The sequence below is a fragment of the Ammospiza caudacuta genome, chromosome 5 (genome assembly GCF_027887145.1).
Source record: "Ammospiza caudacuta isolate bAmmCau1 chromosome 5, bAmmCau1.pri, whole genome shotgun sequence".
Taxonomy (NCBI): domain Eukaryota; kingdom Metazoa; phylum Chordata; class Aves; order Passeriformes; family Passerellidae; genus Ammospiza; species Ammospiza caudacuta.
The window spans coordinates 45997764-46014087 of NC_080597.1; the positions used below are offsets into that span (position 1 = coordinate 45997764).

Here is a 16324-nt window from a genome sequence, read left to right on the forward strand (position 1 = left end):
GCAACAGGAAGTATAACCATAGCATAATAACTGGAAAACATTTCCACTTTACCAAGACCTTGCAAACAGCTAAGCATACAAGATAATTATTTAACAATACAGACTGACTCTCTACTATTTGTCAAACTATTTATCTTCTCAAATACTTTTTGGATGAGGTCATGCTAACAAAAAAATAAAATTAAAACCCACATTAGTGGCTAAAATCTTATATTTAATATTCAAATACAAATACAAGAAAGCAAATACAAGTACTCAAATCTAATCAGTATGTTAGAAATGCACATGAATGTACATGCCTACTGACTCCAACTATTAGCATTATTCTTAACAAACTAATTTTTCTTTTAACAATAAACTTACCACATTCTTAGCAGCAGCAGGTTATACAGTTTATCTTCAGTATTGTTTCTAGGCACTGCTATGAGAAAAGGTTGACCAAACAGTAAAGAACCACTATGGCTGTAGCTAGTGTGCCTGCACTTTTCCCTTAAACAAACAGGAATTATGACTTGTTCCGTATCTTCTGTTCTATTGATAGCAATTTCAAATCTAGAAGAAAAACAATCAGAAATACAAAGAAAAATGGTCAAGGAAAAAGCTACAAAGGGGAAAAAGAAAAAAATATCCCCTCCCAGTTTGATCTTTATCTGGTGTCTAGGTTTTAATCTTTTACAAATAACTCAAACTGCAACGAGACACGATGTGTGTTATCTACACTTACACATAAATGTCATCACGCTCCATAATGCTACTTAGATTTTCATCCATGGCAAATATCCTGTGGAACCTGTGATTGTATATATCAGTAACAATCATCTGAAAAGAAAATGGAGTATACATTGTTAAACCAGGTTAATACACATTAAAATGCTATTTGTTGTGCTTTATTTAAGAGATCACTCTTACCTTATCTGCAGCAACACCAGACAAAGCTGACAATGCTGTGCAAAGATCCAATATATTTCCAATTTTGGGAACAACTACTTTGTACTAAAAAGGAAAATATAATTTAAATTTATTAAGAGAACAAATATATAAATGCCCAAACAACACGTGTCCAGCAAGCTTCACATATTTCTTTCATAGTTTTGAAACTTAAGGTGTAAAGTATGCAGATCAACTAACGTAAGGTGTAAAGTATGTAGATCAACTAACATAAATTTCAAAAGCTGCATAAAATATAGTAATTCTATGCACAACTTAACAAATACACATACACTGCCTACAGATTCTTATTTCACATGCAGAGAGAGAACTTGAATAAAGTCAAAGAAAACCTCTCTGTGGCTTCCCTTATGCAGTGCTCCTGAAGTTTGTAATAAAACTCCACACAAAACTCTTATCTGTTATTTGCATAATAAAGATAGGATTAATTAGAAATAAGGTATTATTAACTCTGTAATTAATTGCTAAGCATTGCATGCTATATCCTTAAGTTTTATAATAATTTCGACTCACAAAAACTCTACTAAACTGGTACTCTTCCCAAACTATTAATTCCAGCACAACTATCTCACATGAATCACGTTCAACTACTTCAGTAGTTTTCAACTACTTTTTGTCCCCTGTGCAACTACTGCGCACCATCCCCTATTTTCACAATTAAATTTTTAGCAGGCTCATCTCCCATCAGTTAATACATCTCCCTTCACCTTCAAATTCCTCAATTCATGCTGCCTTTGAGAACACTCTTTTCTCCCACTTTCCTTCTTATAGTACTGATTTCAGGTGTCAGAGCCTTTTTGAATGACTACATGACTGCCTGTGTTGTATTTTTTTCACTTATCCTCACTTACTGTATAAGGTACAGCTAGAACCATTTAATCATGACTTGGTTATGATAACCTTATGTACATTTTTTCATGACATTCTAAGGTGTGTAATACCATCCCCTTCCTAAAAAATGGCAAAAGGGATACTCTTCACAAAGAAATCTCATCTGAAATGTTTTGACTATGAGGTGAGAGACTACCCAATACATTTAGTCATGAGGGTTTTTTCCACCACTTATTACAAATATTTGCCTTTTGTGATTAAGAAAACCAAGAAATTAAGTCTTACAGATTAAGTATAGATATTTTTATAAACATAAAAATTCATCACAGCAGCTCTCAAAAAATTATGTCAGCATACATTTTAAAGATTAAGAAGCCCTATTAACACAACCATAAAGAAATTACCAATTCTTTCTTGAAACTATACAAGCTATGTACAGTCATCCTCAAGTAGGTATAGTCTTCCCCACTTTCCTAAGTGAGACTTCACAACACATACCGGAAAAATGAATCTTGTTGGATTTTCTTATAAATTTGCACTGTGTAAAGTAACTTGGGTTCACTGTTAATGCCTCATGAATCAAAGTGTTTGTATGTAAACTAAGCTGCTTACCTGCATAGGCTTTGCAAGTGGATCCATTCTAACTAAATAAACTTCCAAAGTGCGTTCTTTTTTCATGGGTAATGGAAGTGTCAAGTAGCAAAAGGGATCAAAGGTTACAGATATTTTAGCACATTCAGGACAAACTAGAGTAGATTTAAAAAGGCCATGAAATATATCTACAATGATGGAATCATTTCTCTTCAAATGGTTTTCCCAGGCTTCTTCAGCAACCACCTGTAAACAAAGCATGATCTGGGTTATGACAAAGAAGTAGGAAATGAATAGTGAGAATTATTAGTAAAAGTCCTTGACAGAACATTTTCAGTAACCACCTAAACACAGAAATGTCACTCCAAAGGACCCGTAAGGAATGTTACTACCATCAGGTTTGCAGGTTAAAAGATGTATGCTTTTCCTAGGACAGAGATCCTGTCAGTGGTATTACACAGTCTGAGAGTGACTTTCAAGTAGCTTGGGGGAAGACAAAAAGCAGATAAACCTACAAATCCCATCTGAATTAACTCATACTCATAACAAAAGAAGAGTTTCCCTGAAGTAAGAGTACTGGAAAGAGACAGAATGCTGTATCCTGCAGGTATAAAAATAAAAGAACAACAGAACAGGAATTGTTTTTTCAACTGAACTCAGAACTGAATTGAACTAGAACGATTATCTTAATGAAGTCTTAAAAAAGAACTTACCATTCTCCCATCTCCCCTCATTATCTTAAAAATAAATAGAAATTTACACAGTTTCTCAAGATGTCAATTTTAAAGCTCTGTCCTATTTTCTGATATGTCTTTCATATAATCAGTTTCCCAACCTTCTAGTGCACAATCATGTAGAAGTATCTTACAGCATACAACTTTGACTAAAATGAAGATGATCAGCTCCAAAATCCCTACCTTGTCTGGTCTCCCATCTGCATCCTTTAATTGAATATAAGGCTTTTTCCTAATTCTATTCAAATCCTCATGTAAACCATCCAAGAGAAAAGCCAGTAGCTCTTGACAATCTTGTTGCTGATAACCAGAAAATTGTGGTGCAAATCGTCCCACTTGTGTCTAAAAAAAAAAAAGAATGCAAAACACTCCTGATACCTGAACTGTCAGAAAGAGTATATACTTCTGAGATGCTACTGCAGCATATTGAAAAGGTGAAACTTGTAGTTATAAAAGGTAAGCTTTTCAATGGAGACAGGAAGTCAAAACTAATTCTCAAAGACCGAAGCACAAGGACAGGTGATACCTGCTGAAAAATACACCCAAGTGTTTTACCAGTTCAATGAATGAACCGCATACTGACAAACAGTACTTGAATTTTTTTTTTTTGCGTATTTCTCTAAGTTTTATACGCATAAAAGTACAAAACCAAAACTGACATGTACATTCCATGTAATTTCCTTACTGACCTTAAATGCTCTTGGGGTAACATAGCTGTATTTTCCTGACCACATTTGCTTGATAAGCTCAGCATAAGATTTTGCTATTTCACCTCGCATTCCTAAAGGATTGTCAAAATTCAGCTCTTCTTGGTATTTATCATTGAGGAAGTACTCTGTAAGAGGAGGTGTGTTGCTCAGACACTGCAAAAAACAATACAGACTTTTTAGAACAGTGATTTGAATCAGTTCTACACAAAGAATGTTTTAATTTTGTTAATGCAGCCATGAATTGTAATGTCTAGTGCCTGGAAAGAAAAGAGAAAAAACCCTAAACAATCTTCTCCAGAAACAAATAATGGCTTTAATCCAACACTGGCTACAGTTGTCATTACAAGTTATGCAAAAATAATATCTATCAAGAGCTTTACCTCAAAATTTATAAAACAGAGTAGTCCAAACAACCCACAGCACGACAACATAATTTGTATCAAGATTTAAAACAAACCAAACAAGGTTTCTTGAGACACGAACGGCTTTATGAAACTTGTTGCTGGAGCTTGTAGTAGACGCACAAAGTGGAGAGTGCACACAATTGGAAGAGAGAGGCAACAGGGCTTATTACTTCAAATTATAACATATTCAGAGCAATATCTGAAAAAAGATTTCTTTTATTTTGGCAGGCGAGGGAAGGTGAGGATGCTTGACCTTTTCCTTCTCTTTGTTAATATCAGGTTATCGATGCTGTTGCAGACAGCAATCTGTGCTAGAACAACTAGACTTTGAATCACAGTGCTGTAGCCCTTGCTATGCTCTTTTAAATCTTGTGATGCAGTTTAGAGCTGAAATTAGTCCAAGGAAAGCAAGGACCTTGGTTAAGATTTACAGACAAACTATACCAGTTGGTCTCTGCTCTCAGCCTTTGGAGACAGCAGGACGTAATCACTGCAGTATGATTTACAATTTCACTTTTGATTTTTGTGTGTTTCTCTTCATACTCCTTTAAACAAACATTTCCATCACTCAGGACTAATCCCCACGCCATGCCTTAGCATATATTCTTAAGAGCTTGTTCATTAAATATTGTAAGCTTTTCTGCATTCTTTCCTTTATTAAAAGATTTGAGGAAAGGTCAAGTACTTCACCAGTCTCGTTCTGCCTCTCTGTAAACAAGGGGAAGAGCTCCACATATGCTATTTGCATAAGATATAAGAATTAGCCTGGAAGAATTGCAACTTTATTGAGTAGGGAAAAAAAAATAAATTCCTATGTCTGCCTATCATACCTGTGTAATATTAAAAAGCAAAACCAGTCACATGCTGTAGAGAGATGAGTTTCATGCCTATTTCAAACTCCTTCCTTTCTCTTCCTCCTCACCTAAAGCTTTCAGGATCTGTCAACACTGCAAAAAAAAATTCCTGGTATTACAGACACTTTTGGACACTCGGGGTTGAAGCAATCTCATTTTTCTCTTGCTATATGGCAAAGAGTTTTTACTTCCAGTAGTGGTGATCCCAGCTCCCCCTACCTCACTGATGTGCTGTCTTCTGGATTATTTTTGGGGTGGTTTAGGAAATGAAATCAGTTCAACTGTTCAGTTTAGTGTGCGGAATGTCAAACACAAGGAACTAAATAATGAAAAAATAGTATATTTTTCTACAGGTCTTTGTGTTAGTCAAGCATTATACAATGTCTTGACAATGTAGAGTCCATTAAAAAATAATTCACCAGTTCCTAGTTTTCACCTAATAAACTGATTGTGTCACTTTCTCAGAATATTAATTAGTATTTGTAGTACAAGTCAGGAAGATTACTACAGATAACTTCTTTTTTTTCCTTTAACAATATTCACATTACAGCATAAGATGACACTAATGGTAGTACTGGAATGCACAAATGTCTATCTCAACACAGCAAGTTTTGAGGTACAGAGCTGATATATTTTTCTAAAATACCAGATACCAAAATTTTTAAAAGAGTAGCTTCTAGAGGAGCTAATAAAGTTGGCCATATATGCATTGATCTTTTCAATAAGTGACAAAGCTAAATGATTACAAACATGTTTCCTCTTATAAAAGGCCATCAATGGAGAATTATTTAAGATCATTATTAAAGTCAGAAGAAAAAAAAAACATCCAGAAGCCAATTTGAAGGGAATCCCACATTCTGATTTTCTCATGTCATATGTTGTAGGTTATCAAGGAAGCTTTATGGAAAGTGTCTATTAAAACCAAGACAATCTACTGGATAGTTAAGTTACCAGATTTATGTGTCCTGTTCAACCTAGTGATTTGGGGTTTTCTGTTTGTTTCAAAACACAGACAATAAGTAAACTAAAAGTAGACCAAAATGTGAGGAATAATAGCAGCCAAAATAGGCAAACAAATACAGTAAAACTATAGAAAACTGTCTGTGAACTAAAGAGGTAACAGAATGTCACTTTATTTCAGGTACTACTGTCTCTACAAGTTTTCTTTAACTAACAAAATTTCTGTAAAGTTATCTGAACCTGAACTGATAATTTGAAAAGATCATGGGAAGTATAGAACAGAAGGCAGAAACTCCAAGAGACAAACCACAGGAGAACAGGTTAATCTTCAGCATGACAAAGGTTAACATTGCACTCATACTTCCATATTACTTATTAATAACCTGGACAAAGTTATTAAGATGCACAGGAAAATGAGAAAGAAATCATTATTTTTAGTGTTATGTACACATGCATATATATATATATACACACACACATTTCAATGCTGTAGCCTCACTGGAATACTGTGTACAACAGCAGCCCATGATAATGATTCCAAGACTACCTGTCCTATGAAACCTTCATAGAAGGGGGAAATATAATAATAAAAAGTCAAGTCTTCTAAACCTCTGTAGTTTAAGTATGGAATAATTCTGATGTAAGAGTTCGCACAGACCTAACTGATAGAAAAGGAAAAAAACAGGAATGAAGAGGGCCACCAGGACTGTGAGTGGCCTAGAAGCACTTGCCCTGTGAGAAAAGACTGAAGCATGAGGGCTTGTCCAGGCTGCAGAAGAGAACGTTTGAGGGAGGCCCAAGAGCAGCCCTCCAGTATCTCTATGGAAGTTAAGGGGAAGATGGAACCAGGCTCTTCACAGTGGCACATACTAGGAAGAAAAGAAACAATGGGCATCAGTTGAAATATGAGAGATTAAGAATGTAAGGAAAAAAGTTTTCACTCTGAGAACAGTCAAGTAGTGGAACTAAGAGGCTCTACCTTCTTGGGAGGTTTTCAATCCAACTGGATAAAGCCCTGGGCAACCTGCTCTGACCTCAGAGCCAACCTTCCTTTGAGCAGGAGGTTGCACCAGAAACCTCCTGAAGTTCCACAAATCATTCTATAATCCTAAGGGAACAAGGAAATTTCTCCACATCCCATATGGAATATTGCACAAAAATAATGGTAAAAATAAACTTCCAAAACAAAGAAAACATCACTACCTATCATGGCAGTGAACTGGGGAAATGAGGAGACAGTAGAATAATTAATGGACATATTGAAAATTGAACAGTCCTCTAAGTGTCCTGGTTCTTCAGCTTCAGGTGCTACTTACCAAGAATTTTATGCAAATGACACTAAAGTTTCATGTTTCATCTTTCTAACAAAAGACTAAGAGCTGCTAGACTGAAAAGAAGATCCAAGGCACAGGAGAAAAAGTGATTTACTTTACACCTACTTGTGTCTATCCTACTTTTGTCTGAATGCTATCAAACATGGCAAAAAGCACTTAATATGCTCCTTAATCCAAACTCAACATGCCTATGGCAACTGAAACAGAACTATACAAACTTAGGAATTTCAGGTATTGGTGAAATATGCTATCTTTTATCTAGATAAACTCACAGCCATAAGTAACTTCAGAGGGAATACTCAGCTTTCTGAAGAAAAAAAACTTCTGAAATATCCATTTCAAAGCTTGTTCAGAAGTCAGGTGTATATAATCACACAAATGGAAAAAACACATCAAAATAAAAATCTTGGAAAAAATGAATCTTTTTAGTGAAATATTTTTTTTCCCTTCTCATATTTTTTAATCACAAAATGAAAATTCTGGAACTCTCATATTTTCATTGTAAAAGAAAAATAAAAAACCCCAAACATTTCCACAGAGCTCTAATCTATAATATTCCACCAAAAGAGGAAAGTAATGCTTGGGAAACATCCACAGGTGGCAGCACAGCAATGCTTAATGAGACTCATTTTTTCTAATTTATTTTCAGCTTAGAATATAGCTGTGTACCTAAGTGAATGTGAATGAAACATCTGCTTGCCAAATATTTTTTATAATATAGGTTCAAGTAGTCATAATAATATCTATTTCATAAAATCAACACATATTTTGTCTTTCCTGTTTTATTTATGCAAAAATAGATTTGCAAAAGCAGACATTTAGGCCTAATTAGAAAAAAAATCAAGCCTTAGGTGTTTACACTGAAATAAAAAAAATACACGGAATACTCCCTTCAAAACAATCTGAAAAAAACTATACAAAGATTCCAATACAACTAAAATAAGAATACCAAAATATTGCTTTTTTTAAATTAAGGAACAGTGGTAAGAGAACAGCACTTGGAAGACAGACAATGATATTTTAACCTTCTTGGCCTTACTCTAATTCAGCTTGCAGCTGTCTGTAATCCCACAGAGGATCTTACCTATCTTTTCATCATCTGTCCTCCAGTTGTCCTGAGCTTCTTAACACTGAAAACCCCTACTTGGAAGGGCAAAAGTCCCCACAATAATCACTTAGAGGGATAAAGGGTCAAGCCTAACCTATAGACTGAAGAACTACTAAAGAACTTGCAACAAAATTTAAGACATTGCCAGGATTTTCACATTTCTACCTAGCGTGTTTACAGGGCAAGAACCTTCACACAAATTTGTCAGACTCAGGAGATGAAGCTGTGTGAAGGAACTGTCCCTCTTTGTCCAGGAACATTGATAACAGTTCTGATGCAAACTTCCTTCACTGTACATGAGACAAGATCAAAGAGAAGCTGTGTGATAAATGCAGCGGTTTTTGAAGCAGAAATGGCTCCTATGTGAACACTCAAGGGCCTCAATGTTCCCTGGAAAGCACAGAGATCTGAGACAAGTGGCAATCAGCTGGAAATTGGATCAACCAAACCCTGCTTTGGTTGAAGGAAGCTACACTGATTGCACCCAGCATGAATGGAATGGAAGGGATCAAAGCAAAGCTTTTGGTGCATTAATGGAATCAAAACCATTTCAGAGTCTAGTACTCTACATTAAACTATTTTGTTTAAAGAAAACACATTTAGCCTGAAAACCAGCCCTGTGTTAGCACAATTGTGAAGGAATACACCTTAGGAGGATAGGTAAGATAAAGCAGGTGACCAGAGCAGACCAGAGAATCACAGAATAGTGGAGATTAGAAGGTATCTCTGCAGATTCTCTGGTCCAACCCACTTGCTCAAAGACAGGTCACCTAGAGCAGGTTGCCTGGGACTTCAGTTGGGTTTTAAGCACCTTTAAGAATGGAGGCTTCAGAGTTTCCCTGAGAACCATTTTCTACTTTTTGATAAATCCCATTTTAGAACAAAGTTTCCTATATTTAGGAATTGCATATGCTTCAGTTTGTGCCCATTGCCTCTTTTTCTTTCAGTGGGCACCACTGAGGAGAGTTTGGCTTAGTTTTCTTTACTTTTCTCTACCAGGTACTTCCAAAAAATGGTAAAATCACTCTGGAGTCTTCTCCATGCTGAACAGCCCCAGCTCTCTGTCTCTCCACAGAGGTCAGATGCTGCAATCCTTGGTCACCTGTGTGGTCTCTCAGCAGACTTGCTCCCTAAACTCTCTGGGGAGCCCAGAAGTGAACTCAGAACTTGGAGGGTGTCTCTCCAGTGCTGAGTGAACAGCCCCAGCTCTCTGTCTCTCCACAGAGGTCAGATGCTGCAATCCTTGGTCACCTGTGTGGTCTCTCAGCAGACTTGCTCCCTAAACTCTCTGGGGAGCCCAGAAGTGAACTCAGAACTTGGAGGGTGTCTCTCCAGTGCTGAGTGGAAGGAAAGGATCACCTCTTTCAGCCTACGGGCAATACTCCTCTTTGTGCAGCCCAGGATGCTGTTGTCTGCCCTGGCCACAGGAACACACTGCTGGCTTTTTGTCCAGCAGGATCCTGGGTGCTTCTCTGCCAAGCTGCCTTCTGTCCAGTCGCTGACCCGCTGCTGCAGTGTGTACTGGCTCCTGGGGCTGTTCTCCCCAGGCACAGGGCTCTGCATTTCCTGTGACTGAACTTCATCAGGTTCCAGCCCACTGAAGTCCCTCTGAATGGCAGCACAGCCATATGATACAGCAAATCCTCATTGCAGATTTGTGTGATCTCTCATCTTGCTGAGGGTGTACACCATCACCCAGGTAAATGCCTAGAGCAGCCAAAATTCCCAAGCAGAATTCCCGGTTTTGCCATACACGTATTATTTGAGCCAATCTTTTTGTTGCTTCCAAGACTAAGACAGATCAAAACATATTCAGAGTGCTCCAGCTATGGGCATAATAATTCAATGTTACTTCGATAAAACACGAAATTAATAGCAAATTAGCAAAGTGAAATGCATGCTTTCTGTGTAACTGAGAAAAGACGAAAGTGGTGGCAAAAGGAAGACTGCAGCCTGTGACACCTCAGTGAAGAACATACACTTTCACTAAAATGCACTTCCATGGATTTCTTAGATGACATTAAACTCTGAATTGTACTTTCATTGAGACATACAGTAGGATGAACTGAAAGATACACTTCCTTGCTAAGAAAGCCACTAAATAATGCATTTGAAAAAACACATCTTCAAGGACATATTAAAGGTACCATGCCAAACTAAAAGCTACACTGCTCAATCAACACCTCATTTTCTTACCTAGAGCACTGTTTTGGTAATCAGCAAACCTGTGTTTATTAATTCACACTACAGTTTCTCAGAATTATTTGAAAACTTAATTCTCTAGATGTAGCTGAAAAGCAATGAAGTCAAAGCTGATTTAATTTCTAATGCAGACCTCAGAATGAAATCTGTTTAACACAATGGGATAGTGATGTGATGTGTAACAAGTCTGTTATGCTGCACAGGACTCCTAAAGGCAAAAATCCATGCTTGAGATTCTAACTTAAAGGTTACTTTTGAATTACATACATGCAAATCACATATACCAGCTCAATTAAAGTTTGAATGAGTAAATAAAATTGTCCTTATTTAATCAGTATAGCTTGATGAACAAGGCAGAATCATAAAAAAACCTTAGCAAGAATATTCTTTGAATTCAAACCTAAAACATAATTCTGGTAGATGCACTAGACAAAACCACACACTTTTCTTTCCAACAGCACAGTGATGCAATTCAGTAATCATGAGAGGTTATGTGCAGCATTTTTAGTTAGAATGGACACTGCAAAATGTGTGTCCTTCCCCCTTTCATTTACCCATCTTTCACATAGCATGCTAAAAAATATTTAATTTCTGCACTGTTCAACTGCTCTTCAAGTATCCTTATGAAAATATTTTTATAAACAAGTTTAGTTTTATGGATGCCTTATATCAGTAAGTATGGAACAAGCATGGAATTACCCTATATACCACTAACAGGTGAGGGCTGACAGGCTAGAAAGCAATTTTGCATTATATGACCCAGCAATCCTTTTCTGTGGAAATGTGATCCTGCTGTTCATCCCCATGGGAAAGGTATCCAGCTGCAAACTGGGCTTTATTAGCACCTGCAGTCAGAGGCAAAGGGGAGCAAAACTTTCCCCATATTTGGAACTTGTGAGACTGCTGCAGGAGCACTGTCCTGTTTAGGGCTCCCCAGTGTAAGAAAGAGCAGAGAAAGGACACCAATGTGGTCACGGGATTGAACAACAATATACAAGGAAAGGCAGAGCTGTACGCATTAGTTCAATCCGAAGAAGACAAGACTAAGGGGAGAGCTTTTGGCTCTCTGCAGCTACCTAACAGGAAGCTACAGATAACTAAGGCCAAATGATTAACTGATTGTCATCACAAAGAAGGGACAGAAGTATCTACATACACTATGACACTCTGGAACAGTGTGGTTTTTCTTCTGAACAAATTTCAACAACTTCATACCGAAATGTACCCGAAATTCCTTTTTTTACTCCAACAGGCTAAAAAACGACTGCAACGTTTGGGTTTTCTTTAATTTTATCCAAAGAAATCATAAACATAAGCCAAGAACTCTTGTAATGACCAAGGAGGAAAGGAGGATAACTATGCAGCATGCTTGGTTAAGATCTAATATTTTCATACTCAGCAGGAAAATATGTGAACAAGAACTTAAATACACATAACAGTTTTGTGACAGAAGACTGCTCCAACGACAAAAGGCGAACTCGAGAACTAAACATAATAAACAAAACTCCTAGTTCTGACTGTTAATTATTCAGCAATTGCAGCTTCCATTTAAAATTAGAACACTAAGGTTTCTTCATCTTGGTAGAGGAATATTAGATATACCAGAACTTCTCTTGCATTCATAGCAAAGAACAAGCTAACACCTTCCTGTAAGGTATCTCATCCATGAAATAGCTATTCTGAGAGGAAAGGTCAAAGGAAAATGTTTACCAAGGTTTCTGTATGTTAACCTGTGCTAAAAGTACATAATGAGTCAGAAATAAAGGCCCAGTAATCTATCAGTCATCTACTTTTTGACACTTTTTTCAGTACTGCAATTGGTACTCAAGTGCATTTCAAAAGGAAAAGGCAGTTTTTGTAACATATAATATGAATGGCAATTGCTACAAAAAGCAAAGAATCCAACTGCAGGAGTTCAACACTGGTCAAACCTCTTTCTGACATTGACCATTATGAATGCAGCTATGTAAATCAACTTTTAAAGTATACCAATAAAGATGTATTATTTCTTCACTTTTAATCTTATCCTGCTACTTATCAGATCTCTTAATATCAGTTTTGAAAATGACAAAATGAAACAAGGTACTATTTTCAAGTAATAACACTAGCTGATTTTATTTTAAAGTACATACCTGAATTGCTGAATTCATGAAACATGTATTCCCCAAGTTACTGAGGCCACACAGGCCTGGCTGCTCATTGTGTCTTCCTGGCTCTGAATAATCATAATTCTTATAAGCAGTATATGATGGGAGACAATAGTTTGAATTTTTCACACTGTAAGAAAACAAGACATCTTTCACAATGTAAACATGTACTCTACAGTACTTTAAACCATACAAGTACTTTATAGACCTAAATTATTAAAAATGTTAAACTAACTTCTGCGAACAAGTAAAGATTTAAAACACTTAACTTTAATGTAATAACATTAATGTTAATTTAAATGTCACCAACAACCAAAATCAAACATACTGCAGTAACTGCAATTATTACATCCCTACCCATTTTTTATAGGAGCAGCTTCACAGCTTACTCTATTCTTCATTGTTCTATCATATTTAAAACACTCAGACTTTAGACACCACCAGCAGCAATCAATCATTTACGTTCCTTTTGCATCCTGCTACTGCAAGAGTGAGGTCGGTGGGAATGGGAATGCAGAGTTACAGGTGAAAGCTGAGATTTCCAAGGCCACTGTGGCATAGCTGCCTCACTGCATCAGACAGTCTATTTATAGCTTCCCTGCTAGGACAGCACAATCCAGCATGCAAATGCAGAAAAGCCTTGAGAGGTAAAGGAATGCGCAAAATGCCTTGCAACAACTTCAGTATAAATCTATGCTGCATTTGTTTGCAGATAGAAGGAACTGCAGAGGACTGAAATAGGTAAAATGATGATATTTAAAACAATTTGTTTCCAGATGAAATACAAAAATATCGAATATAAACCAACCCTCAGAACAGTAAAGTGAGAATATCTGAGAACACTAGAAGGGCAAAGAAATCTTGTAAGGGAATGTTTTGCAATATGTTAGAAAAAACCAAGCAACCACAACCACTTTAACCATTTCAGGCGCTGATCATAATGAAAACTGTGTGACAGCAGCTTTGGCTAAAGTTCAGGAGTATTTCTGCAGCTATTAAGCATCATTCATATTAGAACATGAACAAAAATTTGAAAGTCAGATGCTAAGAAAGAAGGAAAAATATGTAGTGCAAAGAATCAATCCTAATAAAAAACTGAGATTTGTAACTGCAAAAGTCTGGGGATGCAAGTGCCCAAAGGTTACACTCCAGCCATTACTCCTGAACACTAACATGCCCTTTTACTGAATTCCACCCGTCTCCTCAGTGCACAATTACTCACTTTTCATAAATAACTATTGTTTTCAATTAAGTTTTCAAAAATTTCAAAGAGACAGGGATGAAAATCTCTCCCTCTTTCAATGGTTTTAGAAATTTGTGTAGTTTATAGCTCCACTGTCCATAAAGCTGCTGTTATCACACTTTTACATCTGGTTATTTCTTTTTAATAGCTGACTTTCCCATTAGTCCTTCCCTTTTCTATAGACATGCATTTTCTCTGCTCTCTGGCTTGCCCCCAAACTAGCTAAGAGGTATTGTTTTCACTGGTCATTGTTGATGGAAAAAACCCTATGAAGTTAGTGCTCACCCACGAATGAGAGATTCCCAGGAAAAAATACCTTCAGTCTCCCCATTGCAGCCCAGTTACTGCAGTGAACTGGGTATCCAATTCCAATTCCCTTAGGCTGGTAAGCCTTAGCTCCCCCAGGAATCAAAACCACAAGCTTGCCACTGGTGCTAATGCAACCCTCACAATACAACCAATCCAGCAGTGCACAGCAGTAACAGCAATGCACATGCACAGGGTACACAACAAGCTTCTACACTTTCAGCCTGGCTTCCTTCCTACTGCTGTCCTGACCTGACTTACAGATAACACTTTTCATATGCTTAACAAAAAAGAAACCTCTTTGAAATTTAGATGTAGGGGTAATGAACAAATTGAATGTAATTCTTCTAGGGATTTTCACTTTTATTTCCTTCTCTGCAGCTTTCCCTCCTTCACATAATTGACAGCTTTGGAGGGACACTAGAAAGCTAAGGAAATGCAACTGGTATTTTGTGGCTGTAGCTTACTCATGTGAAAGATTTTCTCAAATTAACTGAGTACCATGACGATAATTTAGTTCAAGGTAATTGCAGTACAGATAGATGCAGTGTGCATTTACTCTAAGGGACAAACTTGCAGTTTACTTCTCAAAAGGGAAAGACATTTTGGAGCTCTTTTATCTCCTGCACTGGCCCACAGAAATATATTTGAGAGGTTTAGAGATTAAGGTTACCACTCATCCTGTGAGTCAGGTCTATTAATATATTTTTATTTAATGGTTCTATAATATTTTATCAAAACATATCCTACAAAACACTGCCTACTGTTTGTAGGATACTAGGAGATGTCTCTCTACAGCTCCATCAATTTGCAAACTGTTTCGTTGTGGAAAAATTATTTTTATATAAATTACATTGTTGCTTTGCTTTTTATGCTTTTAAGCTGGATGAAAAAGAAATTATTAACAGTCAATAATAAGTAGCTAACAATGGAAAGCAAATAAAGACGTAAGGTAAGTCTACATTAATTTAATTCAAACAGATATATCCTAGAAAAAGTAACTTGTGATAACTGTGTGTCCCCAAGCCTCCAGCTGCTTTTCCTGCAAAACTTTCCTGGGAAATGAAGGAACCATGCAGGGAAAAGCAGAGGGCTAGTATTAGGGTAAGCTAGTCAAGTAAGAGCAGTAACAGAAAGAAAACAATAATAGTTCTTAGAAAAAAAAGCTTCACAAAAGTAAGGCAAGATCTGAAAACATGAAACCATCTTCAGACCCAAGAACGGAGCTCTTGAAACGGCAAAAATGGTAAAGGAGGTTTCCAAATGAGATTTTACTATCTGTAGATCTATAAATTTTGAATTGCATGTGCTAGATCTGCAATGACTTGTTTGTACCTTCTGTATGTGCCTTTAGACATTAAAGCAGCTTTCAAACAGTCATGACGAAGCCAGAGCACTCACTGTACAGTTACAGCTCTGCGAAGCATGGATGTTGAACAGAGAAGACTGGAAAAGCATCACTAGATTTGAAAAAAACCTAATTTGACAGAGAAATGCCATGTACCAAAAGGTACATACATAAAGGAATTTGAGTTGCAATAATGGGTACAGAAAATTAGAAGCTGAGAAGATTTACTGAGCTCTGTAATATTTCAACCATTTTAATGCACTGCCAATGTATTTTTGTGACCAGCCCCTTTAAGAAACCTATTATCAGGTTTCATCAGATTTTAGAGATACCTGAAGCAGCAGGAGAGGCCCATGTCACTACATAAAGATTACTATCTTTATTTTTTGCTAATTATCATTGTCTGGAAAGCAAAACATAACCTATTTAAATTGCCTTTGTCATAATATTTGGTTATGTGTCAGGTACAAAATGAAGAAACTGTTTTTAAAGGTAATGTAATGTAATTAACACTTATACTTATTAGAATAAGCATATTGAAATATACCAAGCATTTAAACAAAGCTGCCCTTGACAGGCTGACATCACTAAACGATGCAAACAA

At 36.6% G+C, this 16324-nt stretch overlaps 1 protein-coding gene across 3 annotated transcripts in view; it reads right to left on the reverse strand.

Annotated features, from left to right (window-relative positions):
• Positions 1–16324, reverse strand: part of USP15 (ubiquitin specific peptidase 15) — a 60740-nt gene that overhangs the window by 7202 nt on the left and 37214 nt on the right. For all 3 annotated transcript variants that reach the window (XR_009274797.1, XM_058805993.1, XM_058805992.1), the window contains 7 exons: positions 12809–12953; positions 3794–3967; positions 3288–3446; positions 2392–2616; positions 910–993; positions 725–819; positions 364–552 (listed from right to left, as the gene is read on the reverse strand). Coding sequence is in view for 2 of the 3 variants with exons in the window: in XM_058805993.1 (XP_058661976.1) it covers positions 364–552; positions 725–819; positions 910–993; positions 2392–2616; positions 3288–3446; positions 3794–3967; positions 12809–12953 (1071 nt within the window). In the remaining variant the exon portion in view is untranslated. The remainder of the gene's footprint in view (positions 1–363; positions 553–724; positions 820–909; positions 994–2391; positions 2617–3287; positions 3447–3793; positions 3968–12808; positions 12954–16324) is intronic.